At 39.6% G+C, this 12,010-nt stretch overlaps 1 protein-coding gene across 4 annotated transcripts in view; it reads left to right on the forward strand.

Annotated features, from left to right (window-relative positions):
- Nucleotides 1–12,010, forward strand: part of C6H6orf118 (chromosome 6 C6orf118 homolog) — a 281,810-nt gene that overhangs the window by 198,907 nt on the left and 70,893 nt on the right. For all 4 annotated transcript variants that reach the window (XM_086925371.1, XM_086925372.1, XM_086925370.1 and 1 more), the window contains exons 7-8: nucleotides 4,273–4,469; nucleotides 10,390–10,443. In XM_086925371.1, coding sequence (XP_086781497.1) covers nucleotides 4,273–4,469; nucleotides 10,390–10,443 — 251 coding nt within the window. The remainder of the gene's footprint in view (nucleotides 1–4,272; nucleotides 4,470–10,389; nucleotides 10,444–12,010) is intronic.

Genomic DNA, 12,010 nt, shown 5'->3' on the forward strand with positions numbered 1-12,010 from the left:
CAAATCTTCCTGATTCTGAGACATTATCGAAAAATCGTCCAAATACATCACTAATTGTACACCTCTCTCTCTCAAATACTTTGCAACTGGTCTTAAAATTTTGATAAAACACCATGTGCCGATGCCAGACCAAATGGAAGTGCACAAAACTGAAATAGCTCCCCCATCCATCTGAACTGCAGATACTTCCGATTCTCCTCTGCAACCGGAATAGTGAAGTATGCATCCTTTAGATCCAGCTTAACCAATCAGTCGCCCTCCTGAAGAATGACACTCAACAGATGGATCCCTTCCATCTTGAAATGTCTGTACACAACATACTGATTCAAATCTCTTAAATTTATCACTGGTCTCCTTCCTTTTCCTTTTTTCTCTACCAAAAATGCAGTACCTACAAATCTGCGATCTTCCTCTGAAAGTTTTTGTAACGCACCCTTTCTTAACATTTCTCTCATCTCTTCCGCAACTATGACTTGCAGATCTTTCTGAAAAACTAGCTCTCTCGGTTCCTTTTCTTGAAATGCTTCTTCCTCGAACTCTATTACATAACCCTGAACTGACTGAATTATCCAACTGTCCTTTGTTATTGTTTTCCAATTTTTCACAATCCATCTTAACCTTCCCCCTACCTCGCAGGGGAAAGAACCAGAAATAATCCTCATACTTACCTTGGACCCCTTGCATGGTTTATGCATGTCCTCTTCCACGCGCTCTACCAGTTCTTCCTCTCTGAGGATAAAATCCTGTTGCTGCCTGAAATCCCCTGAAAGCAGCTCTGCTTTGAGCTCGGTATTGAGCCCTGCTGAATGAACGGCCAGGGAAACGGGCTCTTGCCCCAGCCCTCTCAAAAACTCCTCTTCTGAAAACACTTCTCAGAAAAGTTTGAGCTCTATTTTAACTAGTGAAGGTATTCACATATTTTCCTACACCCTTCACTAGTCCTTCTCCGAACAGATAACCTCTTGTATCTTCTGACGGCTCCTTTCTTGCAAAGTCCCCCAACTTTGGACTTATTCTCATAAGAATAGCCTTTCTCTTTTCTGTGGACAATGCCAAACTGGCGTTTCCCAAAAAACATACTGCTCTCTGGGCCCAACCTCTCAAAAGATCGTTATCTATTTGTTGAGATTTCATTTTAGCTTCTTCAGCCATATCTAATATATGAGCTAAAGGACCCAACACATCTAAAAGACGGTCCTGGCACTGTTTTAGTGCCCTTTCTAAACCTTTTCTTGGGTCTCTTCCCATTTTAAAAAGATTACTAATTAAATCCGGATCAAGGTCTTGAGTCATGGATGCATGTGTGTTGTGCATCCATAAGGATGCACAACACACATCACAAAATTCAGGAGGATGTGCGGGATCGGTAATAGGGGAATTCATGGCTTTTACTCGAGGCTCAGAATGGTGTCTTCCAGGGATACAGGTAACATAGCTTGTATTCCTGAACCTCAAATCAACTGACCTGAACCATCAGGCTCCCAGAAGCCTCTTGAAGAGATAGTAGTCACTCTTTGCTGTGGGAGGATGCAGACCCTTGTTCTCCACTGGGAAATAAACCAAATGATCGTGGAACAGCTGCAGTTTGCATGAATACATTACAATACTACTCTAAGAATGTGTGCTGTGTCTGTCAGAAAAATAGAAAAGGACACGGTTCACAGCTATCTGCACAGTGCAAAGACTTTAACCCTTACACTTAGCCCCATTCAGAGTGCCGTGTAATTATCACTTGGGCATAAATGGGAGTTTGCATTTTTATCAGGATTACAAGTTGTGCACAAATAACCGCCACTCAGCTATTTCTCCTTGTTCACAGTTTCCTAGGATAAAGTGATTAAATATAAATAAAGAAAAATGGACGCACTGAGCCAAAATCTGCAGTTAACAGGTATTCAAACCCCATTGCCCCATTGCCCCATTGCCCCTCATTTAAAATATAAAAGCTCATAACTGGAAAGTAACTCAGCACTATTTGGCAGCAGTATTCACAGGGTCACAATCTTACTTCATGCAATCCCTTCTGGTATCCACTCATTTTTTTACAATTCTCAATCTTAAAGAATTTTCCAGGGTTGGAGAGGCACATTTTAAATGTATACTTATATCACTTTTGTACTCTCGCTAGACCTGTCAGCCCTAGGATTGTCTTCCTCCAGACCTTTTTCCGACTTACCTCAATATTCCTGCTGAAATTCGTTTGTATTGGCATTAGGACTCTGTGCAATTTAGAACTACTAACCAGTGCTTGTGCTATCTTCTCCGAACATGGTTAAAACGGTTTACAACTGATTGGCATATGCATTTTACCTATAAGTCCCTTGTATAGTGGTATACCATATTCCAGGGCCTGTAAAATAAATGTTACTAGTTGGCCAGCAGCACATATTGTGCCACCCACTTAAGTGATCCCTTAAAACATATCCAAGGTCTACCATTGTAGCCTGAATGCAGTTTTATACTGCCAATTCGACTTGAAAATATAACCCCCTTGCCAAGCCTTAAACTTCCCTTTTATTTCATATATGTCACCCTAAGGTAGGCCCTAGGCAGCCTAGAGGGCAGGGTACGTTTAATTAAAAGGTTGGACATGTACTTTTAAGTTTTACATGTCTTGGTAGTGAAAAACTCTTAACTTCACTTTCACTGCTGTGAGGCCTACCTGTTCTATAGGATAACATTGCGTTGCGTTATTACATTTAATAAGTGCTAACATTTGATTGGGACCAGATAAACGTTTCATGTTTGTATCTGTTAAATTGTAATGAAAAATCCTCTTTAAAATTACAATTTTGAAACTGGCTCTTTTAGAAAGTTTGCATTGATCTGCCCTCAGCCTATTGGTGCCCGCAGCCTGTCTTAATTCACATGACTGGGTGTAACTGACAATTAGACTTTAAAGTATTGAACTTGGTCCACGCTACTAAAGAGTACACCAAGGAGAGTTTTAAAAATCCTTTGCCCTGCCACTGCAAGGTCTACCTGACCAAGTTGTTCTGAATGTCTACCTGTGGCAGATATCTACTTATTTAACTACTTTCTCGCTTTCAGCCTGACAGGAGGATTTTCAGCGGGTCTAAAATGGCGTAATACTCCTAATCTTGCATGCTTCTTTGTCAATGTGCAGAGGCCCAACACTTCTACCAAGGGGATATCAATCTGGAGAGCTGTCGGAAGTAGAGGCTTCCTAAAAATAATCAAAGATCTTTTTTGTGAGGAGACAAGAAAAGAAAACCACAAATTGTTAACATGGTTAATTTAATTGTTATTTGCCATTAGGAGGCCACTATTAGTTGACTGGTTTCAGTTTTAGTGTTGGGGCTGCCATACATCTGTGACATGCTCCAGAGATAATTGTTTTGTCCAGTTAGAAAATGGCATAATTAAACAAGTGGTATGCAATACATATGTTACCTCATACCGGGTTTCACAAGGCCACAATTGTATAGACAAAAGGAGATAAAGTAGAGTTTCATGGACCTAAAACAACAATCCACCAGGCAAGCAATGAATGTACTATCATATCAGTATAACATGCTGTGCATGGTTCCCTGTCAATCTGTAGTAGATAATTTGAAGATGTAAAACATTTTTTGAAAATAAGATGAATAATACTATATATATCATGTATTTAAATAGTGAGATGATAAACACTTTTAACGTTCAGAATGAGAAGGTATGGTTAATCAGATAAGATAAGTACTAATTTCTACCCTCATAGTGTTTACATGACTAGCACTCCAGTTAGTATTATGACCTCTTTAAGGAGCGGAGCATCAAAGCAACAAATAGAATTAACAAGGAGTACGAGCAATGTGATCCACCTTCTGCCAACTCTGCCAATCCTTTCAATAGATGAGGAAATAAGAACGGCGAAAGAGAATAGGTGGAAACAGCAGAGGTCTCAAAACGACCGATTTAATGGGCTTTGTTGGACCCAATCATAAAATGCGTTCTTACTAACAGTGTAGTTATCTGTTCTCTTGCAAATACATAGTATTTAGATGTCAATTGATCTGTCATATGGAATAATACATTGCTAACATCTTCTAAAAGGCATATTGCATTACTCAGATATAATTGCACTAATTCTGGTTCTTGAGGATATTTAGACTAAACATCTCTTTAAATATACTGTCACTATTCTGTAAAATGGCTGAGGGTTAGTTCAAGATCCTCACCTATAGATGCATATTTATCATTTATTTCGAGGTGCCAGCAGGTTTACACTTCATTGCCTGCAATTTTAAACTTGGATATTTCTCTTTCTAGAAAGGGAGCAGAGCACTGTGGCTGAGGAGGCTGAAGAGAAGCACGACACCCCTGCTTTTATTGAACAGTTTGAAACAAAGAGGCGCCAAGTATTTGCCACATGGCAGGAACTTCAAGAGGTGGAGCAATTTATCAAGGAGCACTTGATTCATGCCACAGATGCACATGCCGTGGAAAGATACATTCAAGATGCCAAGGCATGAATTCTGTTATTACTAATCTTATTGTTTACTATTTTTTAGGTTGGCGTTAGCCAAGAACTTTTGATTTTACAAAGAATTATATGTATTATATACTTACTTAAAGGGTCTTTCATCCAGCTCTCTTCATCCTTTGGTCTGCCATTGTGTCATTCACATTTTGCTTACACTCTTTGCTATATACAGTAAGGGGCTGTGGGTTAGCCTACTTCAACCACTGGCAAACTTCACTTTGAGTGACTGCATTTTGCTCTTTCACAAGGAGCACCTCCACACAAATGGTAGTTCATTTCAGTGCCAGTGTTTTTGTTTGCGTTTAAATATTACTTTAATCAGGGCCGGACTGGCTACCGGGCGGTTGTGTGTGCTGCCGAGCTGGGGGCTGTTTTCGTTGATAGGGACCTGCGTGTGAAAAACGAAAATCGTTTTACTTTTTTTATTTCAATGCGCACGCAGGTCCCCATCAACGAAATAAGCCCCCACCACAGAGAAATTAGCCCCCAGCTCGGCAGCACACACAACTGCCCGGTAGCCAGTCCGGCCCTGAATTTAATATTGCCTTTGTGTTTAGGGCGTGATGTGATAGGTGGAGGCTTTCTATCAGCTCTCCAAAACGCAGGACTCATTCCAGCTTTATTATATCTTGCTTCCTACTAATGATGTTGTAAATTCCTTTTGGATGTGCCTTTTGTATCTGATTTATGCTACTTGAGAGTATTACAGATTATGTCAATTTGAATCTATTTTTAATAAAGACATTTTATTTTTTAGAATGCATGCAATGATTGCATTTATAACTGCACTCCTGTATACATTTTAATTGAGGACTACAACTATACTAGTAAACCAATATGATCCGGTTACCCTGCTTGTATGTTTTTTTAGTTTGCTTTCATTGCCCTTGTTTTTCGTACTTATATAGATATTTAACTGCTATATTACTGATTGAATCTATGCTGGGCCATCTGCCACTCTATCTATCTATCTATCTATCTATCTATCTATCTATCTATCTATCTATCTATCTATCTATCTATCTATCTATCTATCTATCTATCTATCTATCTATCTATCTATCTATCTATCTATCTATCTATCTATCTATCTATCTATCTATGCATCCAAATGAAAGTCGTTCCGTTCAATACTAAGGACTTCAATGGGACATGTATGCCTTTTTTTGTGACCAAAAACTATTTGTATTTATTAGTCAATGTTTTTAGATTGATGAAGGACCAGCACCCCCCCTTTCCATTATATTTAGCAAAAATCATGACAGAACAAAACAAGAATTGCCAAAGTCAAAAAAATGCTGCTGGCCAGTGCCAGACCTCTTGGCATTGCCAGTGCTTGTTTGTTAAGGTACACTGGGACCCCATCTAGTTTGTTTAACACCAGTTTCTTCAGAGTGACAATGTTATGTTCAATGCAGCCTTCCTACAAGACAGTAGCACCAGAAGAATCATGAAGGATATTCAGTTTATCATGTATCAATAGTTCTCTGTAATTCTGTTATGGTCTTTCCTTGTGCTGAGAATAATGTGGTTCCATGGAATTATGATGACTGTGTAGTTATGTGTGAATTTGTTAGCTCATAGGGGCATAATTTTTTGATTGCCTATAGCTTTCGATCCATTTGAATTAACCCCTTCGATGCTGGTGACGGAACCATTCCGTCATCAGTCACGGTTGAGCTGTGCTGATGACGGAATGGTTCCGTCATGACCACACCCTGTTATGGAATGTCCAGCACCGGGGAAGAATCTGCGCCGCACGGAAGCGGTTAAATGTACCCGAAATACGTATTACCATAGAAATTGTTTGCCAAATTTCTGGCAGATTGATCATGGGGTACACAAGTTAAGAGGGATGTCTCAAAACTTGTGATCTTGGTTCTTAATCCTCTGCAATCCTCTTGGACCAAGAGGAGCATAATTCTAATAGCCTAAGAGTAGTTAAATATTTTTGCCAATACGAAGTTTAAATACTTGTTTTGCTTGTAATCAAGATGTTTCCAGTAAAATAACTTGGGAATTTATGGTTGCAGGGTGGGTCACATGCTAGCATCAGAATGCTCCTTACCAAACATCAGTAAGACAAAAAATATACTTATTTTTTAAGAAAAAAACTAAAAAAGACTAAGCATGGTTTGAAAAATGACACTTTTTAGATTGTAACCCTTTGAAAGAAAATGCACTTGTCTGTGTCCATTTAGGGTGAAGTAATTAGAAAGGTGAGTTGCAACTCAGCATGAAAGGTGCACAGGAAGGACAAAAAACCTTTTGACTCAAAGCTCCGCCAGATGCCTAAAAACCACAATGTCCGAAACCGCAAACCATTCCTTTCGGATGAGTCCCGCCATGAAATTGTACTTGTATTTATAGCGCTTACTACCCCTGTCGAGGTGTCAAAGTGCTTTTTGGCGAGTAGTACGCTTCTCCGGAGCCCAAAAATGATTAGTGGTGGGTTAGGATAGGGAAATAGGAGTGAATTTGAGTGGTGGACATGCAAGTGTGTTCAATGAATAGGATAATGGAGGGATGGAAGAGGGATGCGGGAAGGTTTAGAAAGTGTTATTTGGGAGATCATAGTTGTAAAATGAGTTTTGGGATAAGTAAAAGAAGGTATACACGAGGGAAGAATTTAGAAAGGGTTGTTTGGGAGATTATAGTAGTAGAATGAATGAGGTTTGGGACGAGTCAGAGTGGAGGTAGAGGATATATTCAGATAGTTATAGGGTGAGACAGAGAGTAGTGCATTGAAGAATGTCAAAGCTTTTTTTTCTTCTTCTACAGTAGAAGTAAAGTAAAAAATATATAGATACATAAGTACATAGAGAGGGTATACATGTACAAGGACGATTATATATTCATATTTAAAGTTGTATTTTATAAACTCAGACTTCCAAGTGCGCTGTACTTTAAGCTAATTTATGTGTGCATTGTTTTAGAACTTTCTTAATTGTATATTTTCCTCAATATTCTAATCCTGTGCTAGTTTATGCACAGCTGACTGTGCCAGTGCTTACATTTCAAAACCACAGCTTTTTGTAGGAAAAATTCGACCAGGGATGAGCAATGCTGGCCCACAGGGTCAGGAGCCATGCCGGATTATCAAATTAACCATGAGTCCGACCAATAATTCTGATTTAGATTAAGTGTGTGTAAATTTATTTCATGTGGATATCCTGAAAGTATAGCACTATGCAAATTATACCCAAACATATCCATTCTATGTTAATTCATCTCAAGGGGATATACTTGAAATATGACACTATATAAATGACACCCATATGGATTCATTTTATGTTCATTTATCTCATGTGGATGTCATGAAAATTTGTCAGAAAAAATGGGCAGTCATGCCACAGACACATTTAGGAAAGAACTATGGGCCTCATTTATGAAAAATTACGCATCGCTGCGTGAAAGCAGTGCGCACTCCTTGCGACATACCTGATGCGTCATATTTAATGAATGACACATTATGTCGCAAGGAGTTACAGAAATGTCAGTATTTCTGACGTATCTGTAAGCGCAAAAGTGAGGCATTGCTGGAGTGTGTCACAAAAGTGACGCAACTCCAGCAATGCGTCCTTTCACATGGGACAAGCCCCATGTGAAAGGGCCTGCATCAGTCTTACGCCTGCTGTGAGGCAGGCGCAAGATTTTGACGCAACGGCATCCTAGAAGTGATGCAGTGAAATCTCATAGATTTCACTGCGTCACTTCTACCAGGCTTTTTGTGGGGGAACACACCCCCTGCATACATTAGACCTGACACAGGTATAATGTAGCGCAGGGGTTTACCAAGTGATGCATCTGCTTAGATGCTTCATTTTGTAAATAGTGCGCAATAGGAGGTATGTTTTACGCCACCTATGCGCACAAAAAAAGTGACGCTTCGGAAGCACAAAACTGATACAAGGCCTCCTAAATGAGGTCCCATGCGTCTCTGGCTGCCGTCTCCCACACATCTAATTAATAACCTTTAATAGCAAGGCCCGCCTGCCACATGATGAATGAAAAGTAGGGATTTCTTTTCAGGTATAAAGCCAGTGTGGCTAGTGAGTCAACTCTGAGTCATAGTTCAACAAAGATCGAAGACTCATGCAAATAAAGTTAAGCACAAGCAGGTGTTGGGCGTGAGGTGTCAGTCATGTTTATAAACAAGGAGTGTTCCTACCTCCATGTTCAAGTTGCCAAACTATGGAATTTCCTCCCTGCAAAGATTAGAGTCACTGAGCACCACATAATTCAAAAGAATTTAAGATCTGGTGATTCCCAAAGTGATAAATTATAGATTGCACGTGTCCTCATATACTAAAATGAGTGTCACCACAAATTGTGGCCTCCCAGCCTACACACGGGTGTGTCTGCAGAAACCTCTAAGATCAAAGAAGAACCAAGCACGCTCCTTTGAAAGTATTCAACTGGCAGCCATTTACCCATTCCTCCAAGTTACTTGACAAACCAAAAGAACCAGCTATCAGGCACAGCACATAACAAAGTACCCCGCACTAGAAAGAGCCACGTGCAAAACTCAAAAGAACTGAAATGATTTTAGTTACACAAATAATGTTGCGCGCCTGATGCTAACAATGTTCCCTCTTTATTCTCTGAACCAATGGGTTCTAGCAAAAGGGCCTAAGATTCCAATGGATCCACATGCAGGCACATATCACACAGCATTGATGCAGAGAAGACACTGGATCTTGTGTCAGTCTGGGATGCTTATCTCGCCCGCAGCCACTGGATGTTGAGAAAAATCGACCTTGTATTACACAACAACCCTTCACATGGTGCAGTAGTCATAAGCATCAACCCTGAAATTCTAAATTGCACTGCAGAGGCCGGGGATTTATCAGTCGTAGCGCTATAACACACCGCACCCCTACACTTCAGTTGACAAGCTTAGAAAAAAACGAAAGGCGGGCCAAATATTTGGTCATCAATACCAAACAGGTGACTTCATTTACAGTGTTTGGCCATAAAGATGCACATGGCTTGCATACAGTCTTCTCAAAGGCTGCTGGACAAAATTGTGTCCAGTGGTTTTTGGCAGGTGGCAGGGCTTGGCAGAGGAATTGCCGGTAGCTTGCAGCCAAAGAATGCTGGGTCTTGCCCAAGACCAGACCCTGGGGACATAGTGATGAGGGCTATGGCAATTCCTGGGTATGAGCTCCCCAAAGGCTGCTGGACATGGCAAAGTTGTGGCCAGTTTTCTCTGGCAGCCGGTGGGACTTTGCGGAAGAATTGACTAGTGCCCTGCAACCAAAGAACATTGGGTCTGTCCTAAGAACAGGCCCTGGGGACATAGTGAGGAGGGATATGGAAGATCCTTAGTGCATGGTGTGGCCAAAGACCGTGCAGTGCATCCAGGACCAGTTAAGTATTGCTAGATTACTCAGGCGTTAGTAAGATTGGCTGAAGAACCATTTTAAGGTCATATTGCTACATTTTACTAACTTTTGTTATTGATAAACACCACAGCACCCCTGTGGAGAATCAAACGTATTTGGCAAACCACTGAAAGATTTCTTGAGTACCTCTTATGAAATTCATGTAAATTCTATGAGGCTTCACCCATTTGTGTGAACAGGGTGCTGTAAAGTTAACAATGTGGTACTATTTCTGCAAACATTTTGTGGGGACAGAATCCTTGATCCACACTAGGAGAAACTGGTCTTATGTTGCTTGCTAAGTGTAATTGAAACAACTATTTACAACCCACCAGTTTTAATTTCATCAGGCATTGCTTGTTAATTGTATTGGAAATTAATATCGGTAGCAATTATGCCTACCAACTTGTACACAGACTGACATTTTCAAGCTTTGACATAATAAAATAAAAATGAGTACAATTTAAAGATGTCAGTTTACAATTAATAATATAATCATATTTTGTGCCTCCACAGACGGAAACCACAGAACTTGAAACATCCAATGTCTTCCTTGAAAGAGCATGCAAGGTAAGCATGATCTGCATTCACCAGTACTCTGTTTCTACCATGTTTCTTTTCTAAGGTGAGCCACTCTTATTCTAAACAGGTAGTTCAAAATCTGCCAACAATTATAATAACAACAGTACCAAAAAAAAAAAAACCCAACGTCAACAAAAATGATAAAAGATGAGAATAACAAGAACAAGAAAACAGCAAATGTGATAATAATAATAATTTGATGATGATGCAAATAACAGTCAAAATAGCACAATTAAATAATATTGCTGAAACAGATGCATACATATATAGCAACATGCACACATGAATATTTCCTTTAATGATGGTGAGTTATTTGTAATGCACACACTTTGTAACCTGCTTATACTTACCTCAGTCTGCACATACACATGTTAAAAACCTGTGCCTCCAGCCACTTTCATATTTATCAGGAAGGCTATGTTGCAACAAAGGAAGAAATGCACACCCAAAATATAAGATTGTGTAGAATTCAAAAATAGTCAGAACAACTCCCGCATATTTGCTAAAAGGGCTACAAGTGTTGTGGTTTACATTCTTATCCCTGCCTGACCCACAACTCACAGATGGCCTGGTGGCCTAATTGCAAGGTGGACACTGGGCTTCTGTCAGTTGATCTTTACCATCTTGACAACGCCAAACCCCTTGTAATTAATTAAATCATTACATAACCCCTGCCAATAGTCATATGGACCTTTGTTCGTTGACAAGGGGAATTTATAAGGAGCAATCATTACATCAAACCTTATTAATAATAAAACCATTTAGTCTTTAGGATAGTCAATAAACAGAGCTGGTGTGATTTAAAGGGTTTTCTTCACAATTCTAGTAGGTTTATATTGTTTAATTCAGTAAATATTGATCTTTGGTCATCATTATTCAATTCAGAAACTTTATTGCGGTTGTTTTAAAAACTATAAAAGCACATTCATTTCTAACAATTACGAATTCGTCATAACTTAGGGCGGGATTGCGCTACGTACATCGGAGTTTCGGGCAAGATTCAATGTTAATAATTAAAAAGTATTTAGATATAAAATAACATCAGTGCGCAAAGACACAATAAACCTTCCGTCCCATAATATATAAGAGCACAAAAGCCATCTTGTTGAACACCTGTCCCCTACTATATACAATCAAAAACACATACAAAGTAAAACAGTATTTCATAGCCAATGGCAACCATTGCAACATAAGGAATACAAAGCTCCAATAGGCAAGTATAGGGGTCTAGGCGTACTTTAGGAGGTTTCTGCAAATTATCCACATAGAAAACAGAAACTTTGCGACTGAAACCACATAAACTGGGCTGGTATCTGATCTTAGGATCCTAAAGAAAACTGCATGGTTCCTAATGCCCAGATTCCTACATAATTGTATTATCCATTTTTCCCTGGGTTTTTTATATGCCGCACAGAAGAGTACTACGTGGACTGGTGTTTCCTCCTCTGTAAGGGCAGAGGCTATTTTGAACTCCCGCCCATTTACTTGTAACAGCAAATAGCGGTAGAGTGCCATATCTAAACTGTTAGAAGAGCTTTTTTGTTAAAGTTGGCTG

This window comes from Lissotriton vulgaris, chromosome 6, assembly GCF_964263255.1.
Source record: "Lissotriton vulgaris chromosome 6, aLisVul1.2, whole genome shotgun sequence".
NCBI lineage: Eukaryota > Metazoa > Chordata > Amphibia > Caudata > Salamandridae > Lissotriton > Lissotriton vulgaris.